Below are 22244 nucleotides of genomic sequence, written 5' to 3'. Positions count from 1 at the left end.
GCCGGGAGCCCCATGCCCCGCTCTGGATCAGCCTCCCAGCAGCTGGAGACCTACAGCGTTTACTTGCAGGTATGGACGTCGTAGACACGTATGCACTCCTGGCAGCTCACGTAGCAGCACCAGTGGAAGATGCAGTGGCACTTCTCCTTCCTTTTTTCAGTCCTGGTGTTGTGGCCCCGGCCGCAGCACAGCAGGTCGCAGCCGTCGATGCCGTGCGAGGTGACATTGCAGGTTCTGTCCCTTGTCCCGAAGGAGCCCGTCTCTGGGTTGGGCTCACAAAAATTCGGCGAGTTCTCATAGTAAACCAAATCCCGCTCTGTCGGCGGCTTGAAAAGGGCGTACTTAGCCCGAAGAGTTTCTACCCAACCCCGGGATTCCCTGTGCTTCTCCACCACCATCTCGGACGCGCTGTCGTATTTGTCCTTCAGGTAGTCGCCGATCGCCCGGAAGTCGGGCTGTGCCCACCAGCAAGTCTTGACTTCGCAGCTTCCCGAGAGCCCGTGGCACTTGCACTTCAGGTGCATGTGGTCCAGGATGGTCTGCCCAGGAGAGAAAACAGTCAGCGGGGATCGCGCTCCTTGGGTTCTCTATTTTAAAAGGTTAACTTGGATCCTAAAGTGGGCACTTCACACTACGGCACTTCCCTCAAGGGCAGGAAGTGTTTCTCCTCCTCTTTATTGTTACAAATTACACAGAATATTTGAGACTAAATGGTTGTCCAAGCTTAAAATATAGCAATTACCTTCTTCTTCCCCAGCCTCCCCTGAAAGGCATCATTAGTTTATCTAGGAAGGCAGCTATTCATGTCCCATCCTAGAGCGTCTCAGCGTATGCTGACAAAATGGGTTAAGGAATGATGTGTTCTTTAATGGTTCCTTACTTTAATACTGGAGTGAGATAGTCATTAGATAGGGCTAGATTGCTCAGTCTTTGCATGTGTGAGGTCGTATTGCTTTGTGAATAACTGGATCCATTGGTTAATTGGTGTTTTCATTCATAATTACATGGAGGAGGCTCGTTGCCCTCTACAGCTGCCTGAGGGGAAGTTGTGGTGGGGTGAGGTTGGCCTCTGCTCCAGGTAACAGCAAAAGGATGAGGGGGAATGGCCTCAAGTTGTGCCAGGGGAGGTTCATGCTCAATTTTAGGAGAAACTTCTCCAAAAGAGTGGTGATGCATTGGCACAGAGAGCTGTTGGAGTCACCGTCCCTGGAAGCGTTCAAGAAGTGTGAAGATGTGGTACCTAACAGGTATGACTCTGTGCTGGTGGTAGGTAGGTAGACTAGACAGCCTTAGTGGCCTTTTCCACAGCCTTAATGATTCTGTGATCCCAAGCCTTTTTTCAACTGGATTCAGACATCTGAGCTGAGCTTTGTCTGGAAAGCGTGGGCTACGGCATGGAATCATTAAGGTTGGAAAAGATCTCCAAGCTCCACAAGCCCAGCCCTGCCCACCCTCACGGTGCCCACTGCCCACCTCCCTCAGTGCCACATCCCCACATCTCTCGAGCACCTCCAGGGACAGTGACTCCACCACCTCCCTCCCCAGCCGTGCCGATGACTCGCTGCTTTTTCAGCGAATTTCCTAATACATCCCGGTACAGTTGTGGCTGGGAGCTTTGGTGGGAGGCGTAAACACCTCCGCTGGGTACATTTCACTGCATATGTGTGCATCTATCCACATCTGTGCATCTATCCACAGAATTTTAGGGGTTGGAAGGGACCTCAGGAGTACACCAGGGCTTCACTGAGGCTGCGTTCACGGGCTGCCCATGCAGCTTGGTGCCTGCGGAGCACTCACCGTCCTCCCAGCCTCGTTGTTGTGTCTGTTCATGGCTGAGCGCGCATCCGGACGATTCTCTCGAGCATCTGCGAATTCCCGGGACACCAACACCCCGAAGTCAGCATCCTCGCTGCATCCACCCCATTTCCAGCCCTCTCCTGGAGGCCCTTTGTGGTGGGAGTCACAGCCGCAGATGGTGGAGGTGCCCTCGGCGCAGGAGCGGGTCACAGCAAAGGCGACGCCGGCTGACGCGATGGCGTGGACGAACGCAGACTCTCGTGTGGCTGGGAAGGAGCAGAACCCACGCGGTTACGTGCCAAGTAATGCTTCGTTCCTTCCCAGCCTCCTTCAAAATCTCAGTAAGACACAAAGCGTTATTTTACTTCTTTTTCTCTGAACTGCCCTTTGAAACACCTGGGTTAAAGTGTGACTCTAGCTTAAGGAAAGAATTTCCAGAGTGACTAACAAAGAACCTGGCCTAGTGGGAAGTGTCCCTGCTCACGGCAGTGGTGGCAGTAGACAATCTGGAAGGTCTCTTCCAATTCACACCAGTCAAGGGTTCTGTAGCTACGTTCCATAATTTCTGGTCTGGAAACCCAAAGAGGACAGGGATTCAGGCCAAGAGAGATGAAGAATCGACCTGTAGAATCATTAAGGTTGGAAAGACATCATCCTCTCCAACCATCAACCCAAGTAGGACCATAGAATTGTAGAATTGTAGAATCATTGGAGCCAGAGGGACCCCGGAAGGTCCTCTGTCCAACTCCCCTGCAATGAACAGAGACACCTACAAGTAACTGCTATGCATCAGAAATGGGGGAAAGGCTTCAGACGATACGGGGTGGACCATGGCAGAGCAAAGCCTAAGAGCTATTAATTACAGTTAGATGTGTCTAAACTAAACCAAGTTACTTCACAGCAATGGGTGCTGTTAGCCATCAAATTAACCTTGCAGTTGCTCTTTAATTAGTGAATAATCCTGTAGGAAATCAAAGCAGGTGAAACTTCAGTGTGGTAGAGCAGACAAAGCTCTTGTCTGTGGCTTTTGGCATGCTCCATGTGCACAGTTGCAGTGAGTGGATTCTGACAGGCTCAACAGACAAATTCCTGCCAGCACTGAATGCTGAAGATGGGAATAAATAAGTTGCCCAGAATGGCTGGATGGACTGGAGCTAGGGATGAGAGCGTGCGTGGACCTACAAAAAGATGAAGGGTTTGCTGAACTGGAGCATCTCTGTCCATCACCTCTTCCACCCACGGCCATGGCCTTCAGGACCTCCTCTTCTCCAGTCAATTCTGTGACCCAGAAATGATGGGCATTTTGGATGGCAGCAGCTGAAGTGCCATAATGGGTGGCTCTTTAGCACACTCAAATCATCATCTGGCATCAAGAAGATTTTCTTCTACTACTACTACCAGCCAAACTTAGGAGATGTTAGAAGCACCAAAACCCAATGCTATGTTGGAATACAGCTCTGTTGAAGTTCTCCTTGTCTGCTCTTGGTTGAAATTGCAGAGCATTTTTTTGGAAAAGAAAAAAAAAACCCGGCCTCTTCAGTCCGTCAAGACTTAGGCATGGAGAATGAAATGCAGGGCTGATTTCCCTGCGTCCCTTGTGCAACATGGGTAGGGGTCAGTATGGAGAATGAATGCAGATAACTGGGAAGGGCCACCAACAGCCACTGGAGACCACGACGTAGCTTTAGAGGATGGAAAAGGGGGGCCTTGTACACTCTCGAGCTAGCAAATAAATGGTGGCTTCCCTATTGTGAGGCCCTTGGATTTATTGTCACCTCATGCTGGTGCCAGGGTTGTCTCAAAATGCTCTGTCTGGATGGGTGGAAGGCCTGTCTCCCTGGGTGCTGGAAGGGCTGAAGGTGAAATTGGGCTGCCTTGGATCATTGAGCCATGGAATGGTAGAATATCCCAAACTGGAAGGGACCCACAAAGATCAGAGTCCAACTCCTGGCTCAACCCAAACCCAAACCCTACGGCTGGGAGCGGTGCTGTGTTGTTCACTTTCTTTAATTCAAACTCTTCTCTCCTTGCCCTCCCTGGCTCCAATACCCCCTGGAGACCCTGCCTCCATCTACTGAGGGAGGGACCACTGGGGGCTGTGGGGCCACAGGTTGAAAATCACTGCTCCAACTCCAGTTTTTCAGCCCGACAAAAGCTATTTGGGTGGGCCGCGGTCTACAGCAGATCAAATTAGATGGGCTGGTGAGCCGTCCTGGCCCCAAACCAGGACAGAGGGGGAGGACACGAGCCCCTCTCCTTGCCGACATGCCATCGTGTTCCATCGCGGGGTCGAAGAGCAGTGGGCATGGGATGAAGGCACGTTCTGTAGGGCTCGCCCTAAGGAGCGCGGTGGTGGCGGTGGGGTTCCTGCACACGGGCCCCTCTGCTCCCACCCTGCTTCACGCCCGACCCCGGCCCACGGCAGCCCCTTGTTGGGGCAGGGAATGAGCTGCCAACACAACAGCATCGCCTGGAAATTCTCCCCTTGGGTCTGGGCGAGGAGCCGGGAGAATTTCCCAGAGATGAAGTGAGGGAGCAGAGTTCCCAGAACCAGGGGAGGGGCTGGCGAGGGAGGATTAGAGCGATCTTGACAGTGCACCACTGCGACTGTCTCCCAGCCGGGCCGTTACCTGCTGGGACACTCAATTTGCCATTGTTCCCGCGGTGTCACACTGTATTACCAGCATAATGCTGAATGTTTCCGCCGGCCAGCGTACCCACGGCACAGAGCACTGGCATTCCCCAGGAGCACCTCGTAGCAACGAGGCAATGTTCCCCTGTCCTGCCGTCACCCTCCAATCCTGCCAGCCGGGCTGGGAAATCCCTATTGATGGCTCTCCCCAGCCCCCCGCCACCGGATCAGAATGGCTAAAGGGCGTGTGAATGGTGCAGCAATTTGAAACGACCGCAGTGCTGGGATGGTATCGCTCGCCCTGCCTCACAGTAGGGGAGGAAGCTTAGCTCTTTCTCATCGGTATAAGCTTATTTTTCTCTCTCCCTCTCTCTTCTCCCTCCCCCTCCCTTTAAGCTGTTGAGTTTATATCAAGACAGCCCCTGATCCCACACACCCCTGTTTAGATGCAAATGACTGCGAGTGTCATGGCTGAGAAAAGCCATGGGTTATCTTGGTGCGGTCTGCCTTTTCACTGCTCGTGTCAGGGGCTTAGCCAAGCACAAGGACCCCAGTGGCAGCCCAGCCCCAGCTGCCTCTCCTGCACCTGGCCCTGCCACCAGAAATGGCAGCCACCAGAAATGGGCTCGAGCTGCCCCAGGGCTGAGGAGCACCTTGGTGACACCTGGGGAGGGAGAGCAAGCGCTGCCCTGAAGGATCAGGGAGAAGCACCGATCCCTGCTGCTCATGGCATGGAATCGTAGAGTCATTAAGGCTGGACGGGGCCTCCAAGGTCATCAGCTCTGATCATCCACTTAGCAGCGCCACTTCTAAATCACAGAATCATAAAGTTTGGGCAAGACTCCCAAGGTCATTGAGTCCAGCCTCAACCCGTCCCCACCGTGACCACTCACAGAATCATTAGGGTTGGAAAAGACCTCTATGATCACCAAGCTGAATCCCAACCCATCACCACCACGACCAGTCATAGAACTATAAAGGCTGGACAAGACCTCCAAGGCCGTCGAGTCCAACCATCAACCTCTAAAGCACGTCCCTACACATCTCTTAAGTACCCCCATGGATGGAGACTCTATCCAACCTCAAACTCCCCTGGCTCAACTTGAGGCCATTTCTTCTTGTCCTATTGCTTGCTGTTTGGAAGAAGAGATGTACCCCATCTCGCTATGACCTCATTGAGGTGGTTGTAGGGAGCAATAAGCTCTCCCTGAGCCTCCTGTTGGCTCAGCCTTGGCTTTGGTATAGGACTTGGCTGGAAGAGACATCATCTTTTCATAAAAGCTGACCTTGTTTTAAGAAGAGAAAGGAGGGAGGAGAGGGGAAAGCAGGTTTTTCCTTCCTCCTTGTCCTAAAGCTGCCCCAGACTGAACACCTGCAGTATAAATCACGTCTGAGGATTTGCTTGTAAAAACATGATCTTACCCCAGATTCTGGGGTTGTGTTGGTTTTTCTTTTTTTTTTCTTTTTTTTCCTTTTTTTTTTTTTTTTTGGGTAGAAAAGACATGCAAAAAGGAAAACCTGCAGAAAGCTAATCAGCGGCCTTAGGAAATGAAAGGCTCACCAGCTACGGCAAAACCCCCACAAGCTGGAATTTTGGGTTGGGCTGTGGCACATGGATGGAAACCAGGTTGATCTCCATGGGTTGGTGTTCAGCAGCCCTCCAGTGGGAGCATTTCCATTGATAACTCATCTTTTGATCAGGAAAACTCTACGCCAAATGTGCCCGGTGATTTTTCTCCATCTGTCAGGATGATTTCAGAGCTAGAGGTGATATTTTACTTTGTCAGCTCTGAGTGCATGGAGATGTTGAGACATGTCTGCGTGTGGGGCTTTGCTCCAGTCCCCACAGCTGAAAGAATCTTAAAATATTCTTCATAAATTCAAAGTTCAGTTTACTCATTAAGGGGAGGACGTTCACGTCCAAATTTTTAGTGCTTTAATGATGACAGAAGTGGTGGTGAGAGATTTTTTCAGTGCCTGAGTGCTATAATAGTTCTTTCATAATGTGCTTAAAGTTTTTACAATATTTTTAAGGAAAGTTAAAACCTTCTGATCTTGTAAGTGTTGACGTTTAGGACATGTATTTATTAGGCAACAAGTTACAGTGTAAAAAGGCTTTGTGACAAATTATTTGATTGTAAATACAGCAGTTATCTCAAAATCATCCTGACAGAGCACAAAGAAATTGAATCTTACAGTCACTATTAGCACTGAAATGGGATGGGATGGGCTGGAATGGGAAGAGATGGGATGGGATTGAAAGGGATGGGATGAGATGGGATGGAATAGGATGAGATGAGATGAAATGGGATGGGATGGGATGGGATGAGTGAGGAGGAGATGGGCTGAGTTGGGATGGGATGAAAAGGGGTGGGATGGAAAAGGATGAGTCGGGATGTGTTGGGATGGGTAGGATGGGGTATGATGGGATATAATGGAAGTTTTACCTACTGTATGTTTCTGTTTCATGGGTGTGCTATTTTATCTGAGATCTTGGTTTCCTAACTGGAAATCATGCGAGATGTGGAACCTGACACCAAAGCCCTCCAGCAGTCTTATCTCAGACCGCATTTGGCTGCAGGCTAGTGTTTCAGCTACACCCAATATCTCACTTTTCACAGTGTAATGCCCAGGGTGTTGGGATTTCCATCCTTTTTGTGTGAGTTTCCAGAGTACCTGGCTGGTGGATCTAGGAAGATGGGCATTCAGTAGGAAAAGATGAAGAGGAGCGGGAATATGTGTTTGGAAAGCCAAGTGGGGATGAGACGCCAGGGCTCTGCCTGCCTCCCAAGCCCCTGACTTTGCTGCTTACCTTTGTCCAGGACAGGCCCGAAGATGGCCAGGCTGTCATCGATGGTGGTGCAGTTCCAGCGACGCCCTCGGAACTGGTGCTGGCACTCTTGGATGCCCAGCTTCACCCCCTCGGCCACGCTGGGCATGATCTCGATGTAGTTGCGGCAGAAGCGGAGCTGTTTGGGGACGAGGCCGGGGATGGAGCCGCAGAGGATGGGCTGGGACCCCAGGGAGCTGTACTGCTGGCCAAGAGCGAGGGACCTGCGAAGGAGAGAGGGCAGGTGAGTGGTGGGAAATCAGCTGGCGCTTGTGCCAGGAGAGGTTCTGGTTGAGTTTTAGGAAGAAAAAAGGCACTGGAACATGAAGGTGGTGGAGTCACCATCCTTGGATATGGTCAAGAACTGTGGGGATGTGGCACGGGGGAACACGGTCAGTGGGCATAGCGGGGCCGGGCTGGGGTTTGACCTGGGGATCTCAGAGGTCTTTTCCAGCCTTCGTGATTCTATGATTCTATGATTCTATGACGATATGAATGGGCACAGTGGGTATGGGTTGGTGGTTGCACTTGGTGATCTTGGAGGTCTTTTCCAACCTTAATGATTTGATGATTCTGTGAATCTGTGATCCTGATGCCCAGCTCAAATGCCAAGATTGCACAGGAGCATCGATGCTCTACAAACCTCAGCCAGTTCCCAGCATCATTTCTCCAGATCTCAAACAAACAGATGAGTGTCCTCAAAAGAGCAGGGGGAGAAAATACCAGGAAGAAGGGCTCATTTGTCCCCCTCTACCCCAAGCCCCCAGGCTCAGGGTGCTGCAGCTCTGCTCTGACCTCCTGGGACCCACGGACAGACAATTCCCTGTGCAGCTCCTGAGACACAAAGATGGAACAAAATCTGTTCCAAATCTGGATCTGAGATGCCAGGGGCACATTCTGGTGTGCCTTTGTGTGCATGTGTACGAGCACGGTGCACTACAGAAGGAGCATGAGTGCCTATGGCAAACACATGGGAAATCCCTTTTTTCTTTCTCTGCTTAATCCCTTAAATCTCTCAGGAGTCCCGACACTGTCTGTCAGGCCAGTGACTCCTTTTGTTCCAATAGCCCTGGAGTCAGCAGAGTTGGGATCCGGCTGACCTCCGTGTCTCCCATTGGCTGGGGATGAGGTTTAGGAACCCTGGGAGGAAATGGTCTTGTGCAGACCAGATGGGATCATTCTTCCTACATCCTTCTCCTTTTTCCCCCTCTTCCCATCTTTTCCCCCTCTTCTCCCTTGTTTTCCGCTCTTCTCCTCTTCTTTCCCCTTTTCTCCTCTTTTCTTCTCTTTCCTCCTTCTTTCCCCTCTTTTTCCCTCCTTGTTTTCCCTTCTTTTCTCCTGTTTTCCACTGTTTTCCCTATTTTCTAAACAAACTCATCTTCCATTTGGAATTTTGGAAAAATTCGTGATACTGAGAGAAATCTGACCTGAAACTCTTTGAAAAGAACAGGAGTTGGCCAGTTTAGAGCTGTGCTAAAGCATATTATGTCAAGCAGAATATGAATATTTTTAAATTCTCATAATTTGCTGACAACAGCCCTTTGTGAACACAAAGTTTTGGGTTTGTCTAAAGATCAAGAGCAGCATGAGGGATATTTTTGCAAGTAAAAACATGCAATATATATGCACATATGAGCTTGAGAAACGCCGGGTCTCAAATGAATAGGCAGAAAGACAACAAAATTAGAATAAGGAATAATGCAGTTTGCTAGTGAACTGCCTAATATAGGTGAATCTCATGCCTTTGCTCATAAATCACCTACTATTTAATCTCTACTGGACGTGCCTTGAGTTTTGATCTTTTCTGTAGAGCGTCCAGAAACTCTCCTTAAACCCTTACAAATGCAAATGTTCACCCAGATTCACTCCCAACACTGTGGTTGGGTATAAGGAGGGAAAGAACCATCTGAGAGCTCTCCCACAGGGACAGCTCAAGGTGTTCCAATCCCTCTTGAGGCATGAAGAGAGACGTCTCCCCCAGAGACGTGAAGTCCTGCACTGATGCAGGAGCAACCCAGAGCATTGCTGGCACATTGGTTGAACCTGAACTGCTGCACTGCTAAATTCTCTCATCTTCACATCTGTTGGGAAGGGAAGGAGAGAAGGAAGTGTCCTTCCAAAGCTCTGCATCAAACAGGTCCAGAGCACTCAATGTTGGATGCTTGACCTCAGCTTCAATACCAACTCCAGGGTTGTCCAAACTCCCAGGAGAGGAGAAGCCATGAGCTCCGTGTCTTCATGGATCCATGTCCATGGGCACTCCAGCCAATCCCCTGAGGACTGAACAAGCCTTGTGACAGAGTACTGCCCTACTGATCTGAAAATGCTGGGTTGACAGAGACGTAGCAGCAGAAAAAAAAAGGCATGTCTATATATGGCAGATTTATGTACTAAAAAGGGTCGATTCAGGCAATGTGGACAAAGCACCAGTAGTGGATGGACAACAGAGGAAGCAAGAAGAGACTTGCACTGTGGCAGTCTGCAGAAGCTGAATTGCTTGAAGTATTTAATCCTAGGAAGACAGGAATAATAAGAATGGCATTTTCTACACCAAAAATGGTGTAGAAAATGGCAAGAAGGGAAATCCAGAGAAGGAACAGCTGGGATGCTTGGATGTCAGATGGGGTCCACAGAGATGCAAACTTTGGTGTCTGTGGGCAAGATCCTGGTGACAGAACCCTAATTCTGGAGCAGAACCATCTCCTTCTGCAGTTGCTCCTGAGTAGGCAGTCCACGCTGGTCCCAGCAATGCCAGACAATAGCTATACTTATTGCTTATCTCGCATGTAATGCTCGCTTCCATCACACATGCTGGCCATTAGATAATCTGTGGGGATAGCAAATATCTCAGTGGTGCCATCTGATGCCATTGTGGCACTGAATGACTTGTGCCAGTGGAGGTGGTGGGATGGGTTGGGGTTGGACTTGGTGATCTTGGAGATCTTTTCCAACCTCAACGTTCTATGCCTGGTTTGTATCCAGGCAGTGGTTGCTCTCAGTATCTACAAGGCACATCACTTACTGTCCCAATATGGACTCAGCACATTGAGGGGAATTACTGTTCCCTCTTCTTGGTGTTGGTGGCAAGAGACCAGAAACTCTGTCTTCTAGTGGGCAATGCCCAATAGATGTGATTGTGATGATCAGAGACTGAGAGCACGTGGTGCAGCAGGAGAGGTTGAGAGAACTGGGCAGGAGGAGAGGAGGCTGAGGACTGGCTAAAGATTGCCTACAGCTCCATGTGATGAAGTTGTAAATTTGATGGCGCCAAGCTCTTGGAAGTTCAATTGGCATTAGGAAAAATTCTCTTGCTGGAAGATCTGTCCCTGGGCCAGGTTGTCATCAAAATGGAGGTCTCCAGTGAGGGGTGTTTGTAGGGTTCAGTTGGACCCCGTTGCCTAGGATGATGCTGGGGATGGCAGTGCCTCAGGGGCAGATGGGGTTGTAGAACCCAAAGGTCCCTTCCCATTGGCACAGTTGTTGGGAGAATTGTAGAGGCAGCAAATCCCCACCGCCCAACAGCTGTATGAAGGCACAGGGCGATGAATGCCTCTAAAAGTAATTCCAACAGGGTCTTGCTGCTGTCCATCCTAAGGATGGTTTTGTATTCCTGTTGCCATCATTGAGCTCTGGCCAAGTGTGTGCTGTCTTATCCAGTCAAGAGCACATGAAGCTGCAGAAAATAGAGTGTTTTAAGCCTCCTCCTTGTTGTAAATCGGATGTTAAACATGGAGAGGGGACAAAAGAGCAATAGCAGTGAGCTGAGGCAGTGGCTTATGTTGACAGTTTGATTGGTCTATTGGAAAGACTTCTGAGAGATTATTGAGTTAAAGTGAGGGGAGCGGTGAGATTAAGACTTTCTGTGCAGCAGAAGAGGGCGAGACAATGGCTGGTGAGTGGGAATTCAGAGCAGCAAAAGGCAAAGCACGAGTGTAGAAGAAAAAGGCAGATGTTCAACACTTGCTGCAGATTCTCTAACACTGTGTGTCTTCAAATCCAGTCTATGATTTTCTGTTTGAGCCAATACGAATGAATTTCTCACCCTTAGGGTAAAAAGATCAAATGCAATGGTTGCCGAGAGGATTTTTTTTCTGTCCTCTGGGTTAAAAGTCGGCTCAGTAATTGGAAACAGTGTGATAACTACAGACCACGTATGAACGCCAGTGCCCCTCGTGCAGGGGATGGAGAAAGGATGCCGTGTTCCCAAAATGACCTTGCTGAAAATCCTCTCAATGCTTCATGGTATGTGAGACAGAAGTGTTTCCCTTAAATTCAAACCAAGGAAAGTTCCTTTGTTTCCTGTGGATTTTTTTTTTTTTTTTTTCCCAGCAGTTCTTAGAGACAGAAAAATCTGTCTTCCTGGACACTGGGATGCCAGAAGGAGAGAGGAGGATGAGGAGCAAATTGGCAAGTGGAAAAGCAAGAATTACCAAGGTTGGAATTACCAAGGCTGGTCTCCTCAGGCAGATGTGTTTTCTAATCATAATACAATTAAGTTTGAAAAAGATCTCCAAGATCATCAGTTCCAACCGTCAACTCATCCCCACCAAGCACACTCATAGAATCATAGAACATTAAGGTTGGAAAAAACACTAAGATCATTTATTCCAACCATGCTAATGATAAACCTGACTCTCAGAATAATTAATGTAAATATAATTCCTTTCTTAATCTCCTTTTATACCCCATGTTGGACATTCTTGACAATACTGTGTCATTCCATTTATGCTACCCAAGTTCCTAAGGATTTTGAATAGGTACTATTGCAGATTTCTCTGGGTTAACTGACATTTATGTTTGGGAATGCCTTCTGCTCACCCTCAGACTACTGTAGAACTCCAAGGTGAAGCTGGCCCAAGGTCTGCCCACTGGGTGGCCTTGAGCATGGTCAGCACTGCATCTTGCAAACTTGGAGCAGAACTGGCACACCAGCTTCAGTAGTTATTTTTGGAAAACTACAGCACAGTATGTAGAAGATTATGGAGAAAATCCTCTTCAAGCCACGTCCAAACACATCACAGACAAGTCTGGGAACTGCCGACATGGATTTACCTATGGCAAATTCAAAGGAATATTCTCAGCAGACTGAGAAATGGTATGGGAGCTACAGGCAGGTGGTTGGACTGCATGGTCTTAGTGGTCTTTCCAACCACAACGATTCTGTGATTTTATGTGCTGGTGGGAACTGCCTGAGGCTTAGGAAAAGCCAAGGAAAGTGCTACGTCTGGGTTGAGATGGTCCATAGGACAGGTTGGGCTCGATAGAAGGCAGCTTTGCATCATGGCGTTTTGGGGCAAGAAATCCGTTATGGGCGCCTCCATCTCAGCTGCTCAGGCTCCCTTTGTAACAAATGGAAAATTATTCACTTTTAGAACATGAACCACTGACCCACTTTACCTGTTTGCTTCTGGATGAGGTTCTCTGGAGCACAGTCTGGACATGCAGTCAGACACCTGGCTTTAAGCTGTGCCTACACAGGGCTTTTACTCTCTTTAGATTTCCACAAATGTTGTCCACAAACCATCAAGAGTGGTTTGAAGCCAAAGAGGCGTTTCTCACACAAGCTAGCACAGGAAAATGTACCTTTCCCATAGAACCAGAACACTGCCCACTATTTACAAAGCTTTTCAGAAAAGCTGTTTTGGGATCCTTGAATGCTCTGAGCTGTAACTATGCATTTCTCATCGCTCAGGAAGAATTTGACTACGACACCATGGATGGAGATGGAGGAGTCCACCAGCTGAGTGTTCAGCTCTGCCTTTATGCAGTTCTGTGTGGGCCGGTAAGTGGTAGCAGTGATAACCCAACTGAACAGGGTACCAGACAACCCACTCGATCTGGCCCTGATTTGGGCAGGAAGGTTGTGCTCATCGCTGTCTCTCATTTCTCCTCTCTCCTCTCCATATTCCCCCCACTCTGGAACTGTCCTTACAGAGATGGTAATTGATGAAGCCAAATCTCAAATTTACAAAGTCGGGAGGCTGAGCCAAAATTGAGCTGAATCGTCCTCATAAAATCATAGAACCATAGAATCATGAAGGCTGGAAAAGACCTTCACCAAGTTCAACCCTGATCCATTCCCACCATGCCCACTAACCCAGTGCCGCATCTCCATGGTTTGTGAACACCCCCAGGGATGGTGACTCTACACCACCTTGGGCAGCCTGTGCCAATACCTGACCACATTTCTTTTGGAGAACTTTTTCCTAACATTCAGCAAACACTTTTTTTTTTTAAACACCTATCCTGGCTTTTATCACCTGAGATTACTTGTTAAAAATCCTACCCTAAAATCTTTTTATTGAGGGAATATCTCATTCCACAGTTGTCTTCCCTTTTCACACTCTTCACTCAGCCACATTCAGTCCTCCTATCCCTGGAACTGCCTCGTTTGGAGGAACAACCTTATCCTTTGCTACTGTCAGCCCTCTTTGCAGTCTCCATATCGTCTGCTACCTTGACGCCAGTCTCCTTCTGCATGATGCTGACCTCCATATCTGTCATTCTCAGTGTTCCAGGAATTCTCAGTTCTACTGAGGAATCAGGGACAGGACCTGAGTGCATGGACACGGTGCACAGTCCAGCTGGAGCGTAGGGTCTCAAGTGGTGTTGCGTGAGCAATCCCTCCTCTATCCTGGGCAGGGAATTTGGGCAAATGGTGATATAACTCAGCCCATGAGCTTGCTCAGGGTGCAGGGGGCAGGGTCAGACCTGAGCCCTTTGCTGTGCCAACATTCCTTCTAATGTCAGAAGCCTTTGCCGTAGGAGTCGCCACAACAAAGGGCTTCAAAACAGAGCAAGAAGATCCCTCCAAATTCCTATAATTTCCTCTTGTCTGAGCACGGTGTGAAGCAGACGAATCCGCTGTTGCATCCCTCGCATTATCTCTGCCGACTGCCCTGTGGATTAGTGTTGCTGCAGCAACAGCACTTTTGTGAGATGAGCCCATTTCAGGAGAGCTGCTCCACTTTGGGTGACTCAGGGCTCTGTCATGGACTTGAAAGTGATTTGGCATCTGCCTCCACCTCTTTGTCTTGGCATCTCCCAAGGTTCGTCTCTGAGTTATTTGCTAGCCAGAAGGGTTGGAGATGGGGGCAGGGCTGGGAGTTGGACTCTGCTTCTCTTCCTAACGATGCAGCATGAATAAAGTTGCTGACGAGGGTGCGTGTCCAGGCACTGGGCTCCTTTATGCCCCGTGTATCAGATGTAAATGTTATGTTCAGCAATGCCTGCTCAAAGCCATGTCACTCTCCATTTAGAAAGCACAATCAAGTGATTCGCCATGGGAGAGAATGTATTCTGCAGGGGCTGCGATAATATGATTCACCCGTGAATTTGCATAAATGCATATGATTTGCATATGCAAATCGGGGCTTCCAGGCTGTGACCGCAATAAACACAGCAATATTTTCAGCACTGCAGAGAGAGATATTGAAATTCATCTGAGATGCACTCCCTGTCCGTGGCTGGGTGCTGGTAGGGCCCAGATGGGTGACGTTTTGAAGAGCCCTTGGCAGGGGTGAACCATTAAGAGCTTGGTGCCTAATGTCTGAAATCACCCACTGTGAGGCACTGAAACCATCAAAAAGCATTTACTGAATGCATGGATGCAAGAACATCTGTTTTAATGCTGTGGATTGGAATGACCACATCCACCCAGCTGTCCCATGCTTTGGGGTGTGATCTAGAATGGATGTTGTTGAGAATAAGACACCAAGCTCTGTCACGTCTGGATGAACTGGATCTTAATGTATTTAATGTCAGGTGTACCAGGGAAAATAGTTGAATCTTTTGGAAGCAAGATCTACTATTAGTTCCTGTGGTTCATGGTGGTGAAAAGTCAAGCTTCAGCCTGATAATCTCACTGGCAACCTTAGGTTTTTCTATCCTGAACAGCAAGCTCCTTAGGCACACTCCCATCACCATTCAAGATCTGTATTACACTCACTGCATTGCACACTGAATTTTCACAAGCTAAAAATATGAGGTAAATATCATCTCCTTATCTGAAGCAATTCAGCACTTCTGGTTGCTTGTTCCTGTTGGCTCATCTCTAGGATTTTCTCATTTTGTATTCCATTTTTGGGAAACATAATGATCAGACTGCAAACAGACCTTGGGATGTAGAAGTGGACTGAAATAATCCACTGGCATTCTCAGTGTTTCCTGTTCTGAGAAAAAATCTGATCTCCTCTTCCATTGCCAATCAACCTACATGTCCACAGAAATCTGACCAAGAGACCAAGCAGCAAGGTGCAGAGCTTGCAGATGTTGATCAGTTTTACATGTCAATCACTGAGCACCAACTGCAGAGAACTGTTCACAATAGAATCGTGGAATCAAAGTACCATGAAGGTTGGAAAAGGCCTCTAAAATCACCAAATCCAACCGTCCACCTACCACAAATGCTGCTCACTGAACCGTGTCCCACCTCTAAGATAGCTGTCATAAAGTGCCCAACCTCTATCAATTCTGTGCAGATTAGGTGTCCTTGAACTGAAAAATTCTATCTATTCTTAACAGGCTGATTGGTGCTCAGAAAATTTACCCTGAAATGTCTTTTTAATCACTGGGGATCTGCCATTCTTTCTGGCTGTTATTGTGTATATTGAGCTTAACTGAGTTTAAAGCATCCTGTGGGACTGGGTGGTGTGACAGGGACTTTCTATGAGTGGTACAATATTTACTGCCAGGTAGAACCGGGATGTTGGCTTATTAATCAGAATCCTGGAGCCTCATATGACTCCAAGAGAAGGCTGGGCTCGGTGAGGATGGGTTGGGTTGAACTTGGTGATCGTACTGGTCTTTTCCAACCTTGATGTTCTGTGATTCTAAGTGGGAATCATAACCAAAACCAGGCAGAGTTGGACACCGAAGATACAAATCCATAACTGCCAGATCTTAAAACAATGGATGCTTGTTACGAATGCAGCTACACAACTTTGAGCCAGGCCAAGTGGACTGGACTGAATGAAAGTAATTATTAATGAGCAGTTAAGTATGTTCGTATGAGTGGTGGTGGGGGATACCACCATGCCTACCTTGGCCTTACACCCTGGTATAAGATTTCAAGGGCTGAGTGATCATGGTACGAGACCACCATTCATGTAAAGACTCAGTGTAGTACGTAAACAACTCGTCAGACATAAATCCTATGCATTTGAATCAAACTTATTAATCTGTTTATTACCAAAGTTGGAGCTCAGAGGAAACACAATGCAACAATCAGTTGGAAATTAAATATTTGATTGGAAATCTAACAGAGAATATAAAAGGAAGAACTAAACTGTTGAAATCATCAACAGTCAAGGGAAGGAAATCAAGTGGAAAACAAGGATAGGGAATGGCACAGCTGAGGTATGGAATATCTGTAGTAGATACAGGAAATATGGATGGCTATGAGGCATAGAAATGGGATCAGGACAAAATTGGGTTTATCATCAGCTACTACTAACCCCTTCTGTTCTAAACCTGAGAGTTCTGTTGGAAGAATCGCCAGTGCCTAAGCCCATGTGATGCTCAGTGGCTCAGGAAAAGGGTTTCTCACTCGGAAATAAAAGGTCCGATTACTGGGAAAAGAGTAAGAGGCTTCATTACATTTGTAAGATTAATTAAAACTAGAAAGGTTCAGAGAACTGAAAAAAGACAAATTAGCAAATCAGGAAACCCATCTTCAGGAAAGAAAGGAAAGAGTTTAGTTCCTTGATCACAGAAAATTTGCTGAGCAAATCAGAGTTCTTTCATAGTTTCAGGGGTGGCAAAAGAACTGCACCAACAGTCCACTGACCTGAAAAATTCAAGGAAACAACCTGAAATAATACAGCCTGACCCCCTTATCAGACACTTTTTATTACATCCACATTACTGTAACATTACCTCAAAACTTGAATAATATTAAACCACATCTATTTGTAGACACAAAATAAGCCTCAGATCAAATTAGCAAAAAAAAAAAAAAAAAAAAAAAAAAGAAAAGAAAAAAAAACCAAACAAAAAACAAGAAGTAGTAATAATGAAAAAATAGAATTATGTCTACCAGCAGAAGGCTAACATTAAACTTTGGGTAATTTAAGGAACTTAGGCTGTAACTATTTATACATGGGATATGTGAATTATACAGCCAAATCCTTCCCATTTCAGACCCTTCAGGAAAATCACAGCTTATGGCCATGTGCTGATCCACACCAGATTTATCTCACCCCTGAAACAGCCACTGAAAAACAGGTGTTTAGATGGTATGAATTGTTTGGCAGTGTCTACAAACAGAGGGAGGTCAGATCACAGAGTCACAGAATTGGCTGTGTTGGAAGGGACCTTTAAAGGTCATCAAGTCTGGTATCATCCTTTCCAAGATCAGACTTAAGGTAGATCAGTTTACACAGAGGCAGCATCTTTCCAACAGCAGCAATTCTTTGGTGATTTGCACCTGGCTGGATCCTACCTTCCTGAGAGGTATCTCCCATTGCAATTCTTTCACTGTAATATTTTCAGAAGTGATTCATAATTCTTTAGAGCTACCTGGGTCATAATTTCCATTTCCAGCTCTGTTTAGAGCCATTTTCTTTAGGAAACTGAGACTAAATGTGCTTACTGAATGAATGCCAACCCACTGCATTTCAAACCAGGCTCAGTCTGAGCCACAGGCTGCTGCTGGACCCTCTGCATCCTCTTGGCCAGAGTTAATGAGCTCTGAGCTACTGATAGCCCTGAAGTCACCCCTGAATTTCCCATGCTGTTGCATAGGTTCCCTTAGGCAGGTATCTAACTTTATCAAATAGTGCTTGTAATGAAGGATTCAAACGGAAAGCAATCATCTTCAATTAAAGACAAGTGAGACACTGAAAGGTAAAGAAGTTACATGTCACCTCAAACTGCACCTACGTTCAAAAGGTTTTCACATAAGTGAACTTCCTAAGGAGGAAGTTACAGTGGGATGAGTGAGGACGTTTTTAAATTTCTATTGCCTCTTCCTAAATGTCCAGTGCCACTGGGAACCTCAGAGAGCTGCCAAAGCCTCCAGACTCTCTTGATAAGGGTAGAATTGAATTTGATAGCATGCGATGGGAAAAGCCATTCCACCTGCTTAGAGATGAAAAAACAGATGTTTGTGTTATGTGAATCACAGTTTTGGGAAGTGATCTATTGGCATTTTGTCCTCGGGAGCCACGAGTTCTTTACCTCCTGCTTTCACCTGTGGCTCTGAATGTGACCTCTTTCCCCAGGACAGACCCCTGCCAGAGGTCTTCAAGCATCCTTGCCTCATTCAAAGGTGGATAATGCTGGTGGAAGAGGTGAGCATTCAGTGTTATTTACTGGAGTTGTCTTTTTGGACCTCTAAGAATTCCTAAGATGCACCTAAGACGTCTGTTGTCATGACCCAAGGCTGTGCATGCCAACTATGGCCTTGCTGCACACTTTTCTTCCACCTGAAGGGATAGGAAGAGCAGTGGTTTTGTGTCCCCACAGTTCTCCACATCTCTCCATCTCCTCTATCTCTCATTTAGAAGTAGCAATGTGGACAGCATAAGTGTTTGACACGTATCTGAGGAGGCATAACCCCTGTTCATTGCAGGGGAATTGGACTAGATGACCCTCAGGAGTCCCTTCCAACTCAAACAATCCTATGATTCTATGTCAGCACTTCTACAGTTAGCATACAGACAATTTTTCCCATCTCTGCCCCATTTGTTCCTTTTCAATTTTGTAGTACTAGGGTTAGGTTAGAGTTGGCCCTGCGGCCAAGTAGCACAGGTAGCTCCATCTATCTCCTATCCTACCCAGCCCAGATGGTGTAGGGGCCCAGCGCAGGGCACAGAGCAGATACTGTGCTCCATCTTTCCTTCCTCCCCATGTCTTGGGCTGTGAACGAATGGGGCTCACCGCCAAAAGCTGCCTAAGACCAATGGACTGGGGAGACTACTGATCACAAAATCCATTCCCTGCCCTTCGGCCCTCTGTGAGTCTCTCATTTTAAAGCAGTGGAGATGCTCTGGCACTGTGGATAAAGCCATAATTGCAAAAAACAAAAACAAAAACAAACAAACAAGCAACAAAATAGCATGGATTTCTTGTTTGATCCAATCCTTTTCCATGGACTCTGCTTGCCATGCACCATGCATTTCTGCCCACCTTACGTGTCCTCTGCATTGTTCATTTGGGCTGAACTTTAGGGATTTGAAGCAAGGCTAGGACATGGGGCAGGCACCTTTCTGCACCATCTTCTCCTGAAAACAGGAAGAGGCATTTTGCTAATGGAGATATTTTCATAGAAAAAGCGGACCTTTTTGTCAGGAGATTTGGGTTCTCACTCAGAGAATCCCGTTGCCCCGTGCGGTTCCGGGGCGTTTCATTCTTTGGGAAAACATGCTGTGATTTAGCCATGTCACAAACCTGCAGAGCTGCTAAATGCTTCCTGAGCATTCTCATTGTATTCTTGGTCTTTCTCTTTGGGAACTGCGTATTTTCGTTCTCAGTAAGCAGATTATTTTAAACATCGGCTTTCCATCCACATCCCTAAATGCTCCCAGACATGGCAGTCCATTTCCAAGTTCACTCCCACCTACTTCTTGCCATCTCCATGTTGGCACTGAAACGACCTCCTTCAGGAATTAAAAAAAAGGACTTTTCTGGAAAAAGACGGAAATAACCCAATGATCTCCATAGCACCAATTCCAACCTCTCCCTCTTTGCTCTGTGGATCATTAGGTCTAAAGCCCCCACTTGGCACACACAGAAACTTAATGAGATATATTCCAATGACAAAATCCTACATGATAAAGAGGGAAATTAACTGAAATATTCTGTTATGCAATTGCTTGCTTAAGGGACTTCAAATGCTTTATTCTCTATTTCTTTTCTGTTTTTAACTGCTTCCTTTTGCAAATATATTTATTCATATCGTTATATTTATTTTTAAAATAAGTAACTCAGGTTATTTATTACCAGACATAACCTATTCTTTCATTATTATCACTGTCAGTGCCAAAAAATAAGTGACGTTTCTGTAATTAGAAAGAACAAAACCCATCTTGGAGGAATTTTGCTAACGAATATTTTCTCAGGTGCCATTTGCGTTCTCAGATCATTTGCTGGACTAAATTCACAGAACAGAATGCAACAAAAGAAGAGAAAGAAGTCAAAAAAAACTGCAGTGGCCAGAAAGAAAATAGAATTATTATTAGTATTATTATTATTTTTTGGAGGATTATTGGAAAGGAAGGAAATAGCTGCGAAACAGCCACGCAACAGCCAAAATTCCTCTTGCACAAGAAATAAAAAATACATCCTTTAACATCTCAAACAAATGCCTATTGCTACAGTGACGAAAATGGAGAAATTAAGAGTGGTGGGGAAGACTCCATTTGCGCAAGGGGAAATGTAGGCATCACCCTTTAAAAATCACCCCCAAACTTTTCATTAATTACCAGGCGAATCTGGAGAAATTAAGCTTAGAATTGAACATGTAATCACGGCCGGCTCGGGGTGAAAAGAACCGTGCATGCACACAGATCCCATAGCTAATAATTTAATTAATTCATTAATCAATCATAGGAAGAGGGAAAGGGGGGAAGGAATCTTACCACCAAATGGGGTAACCCGCTAAGACCTTTGTGCCATTGAAGAGAAAAGACAAAATTAATCCAAGCAGGTGGTAATCCATCAGTCCACGCTGGTGCAAGGGGAAAATCGCCGCGAAGTTTTCAGCAAAACATGAAGTGTCAGAATGAAGAACAGCCCCCCTTCCAGAAAAAAAAAAAAAAAAAAATTAAAAAAAAAAAAAAAGGAAAAAAAGAGTGAAACAAAGTCCCTTGAAGTGCGGATGACTTTGTGGCTTGTCAGAAACACACCTCTCCAAGCCTTTTCCCCGTAGATCATCCCAAAGCGTCTATTAAAAAGTGCAGGGCTCGGGGATGTCAGCCGGCAGCCAATCAGACCGCATGGCCCAAGGTGAGGGATGAGTCTCCCTCTGCGCTGTCAATCATCTTCTCCTCCCCCTCCACCCCACAACTTTGTTCCTCGCTCCCACCGACAAACCATCTTTGCAAAAGGCTGTGGGATTGGTGGTGGATTTTTCCTTTTTTTTTTTTTTTTTTTTTTTTCTTTTTCTTTTTTTTTCCCCTTTTTTTCTTTCCCCCCTCCCCCCCCTCCCCCAAGAAACTCAGGATGCACAGACTTCTGGCCAAGACGTCGCAAGGTAAGGATGGAGGGCAGCTGTGATTGCGCTTAATTTCATGGTGGGGGTGAGGTAGACAACATATTCTTTAGAGGGATGTGAGCATTAACCCTTGCAGGAGCACCAGGGAGGCAAAATAATCCTCCTTTATCCATGTGTTGATCAGAGCCATGTGGACAAAACTGGTTATAAACTTTAAATGAATTTTGCAGCGCCCATTGTGGGGTGGGATGGGTGGAGGAAGGAGGCAATGGCAGCCTGGATTTCTTTCGAGAAAAAAAATCATGTCAAGAGTGTGAAGATGTCCCATTATTCAGTTTCTTGTGAAGTGCAACTCTGGATGCAAAAAGATGAACAGTAGAATCATGGAATCATAGATTGAATAATGGAATCACAGAATTATGGAATCGTAGAATCATGGAATCTTCCTACATCCTAAATTGGAATCACAGAGTCATGGAACCATAGAATATCCTGGTTTGGAGTCATAGAATTGTGGAATCATAGTATATCCTGAATTGAAATTATAGAATTCTCAGCCATTACAGCTCCATTGCAATGGAGCTGCCCAGACTATAAGCATGTAGAGATGAGGTGCTGGCAAATCAATTTTGTACAGGGCAATTGTTGTAGCAGAGGTGCAAGATCTTGGGCAGCCCAATGCATCTCATGGCTTTGAAAGTTATAGAGCCTAGCTATAAAGCGTCCCAGCAAATCTCTTACCCAACACCAGCGATGTTTTACTGAATTCAAACACTTTGGCTTAATTAAGTAGTGATTTTCAAATGGGAGCTTGAGGGCACAGGTTTAAT

At 46.6% G+C, this 22244-nt stretch overlaps 1 protein-coding gene across 1 annotated transcript; it reads right to left on the bottom strand.

The window, feature by feature from the left end:
- Positions 1–59: 59 nt before the first annotated feature.
- On the bottom strand, positions 60–20919 carry WNT3 (Wnt family member 3). Its single transcript, XM_042836846.1, has 4 exons — positions 20840–20919; positions 7242–7483; positions 1798–2063; positions 60–539 (listed from the first exon to the last, which is right to left on the bottom strand). The coding sequence occupies exons 1-4, from the start codon at positions 20917–20919 to the stop codon at positions 60–62; spliced, it is 1068 nt and encodes a 355-aa protein (XP_042692780.1).
- Positions 20920–22244: the final 1325 nt, after the last annotated feature.

Source organism: Centrocercus urophasianus, unplaced genomic scaffold (genome assembly GCF_019232065.1).
Source record: "Centrocercus urophasianus isolate 14NV4802_14NV808 unplaced genomic scaffold, USGS_Curo_1.0 seq_64, whole genome shotgun sequence".
Lineage (NCBI taxonomy): Eukaryota > Metazoa > Chordata > Aves > Galliformes > Phasianidae > Centrocercus > Centrocercus urophasianus.
This window is presented reverse-complemented; position numbering and strand designations above follow the sequence as displayed.

Coding starts and splice junctions, on each gene's coding strand:
- WNT3 (XM_042836846.1), bottom strand. CDS start 20,919: ATGGATTACCACCTGCTTGGATTAATTTTGTCTTTTCTCTTCAATGGC. Junction 7,484..20,839: donor GCGGGTTACCCCATTTGGTG/GTAAGATTCCTT, acceptor TCTCCTTCGCAG/GTCCCTCGCTCTTGGCCAGC. Junction 540..1,797: donor ACAACGAGGCTGGGAGGACG/GTGAGTGCTCCG, acceptor TCTCCTGGGCAG/ACCATCCTGGACCACATGCA.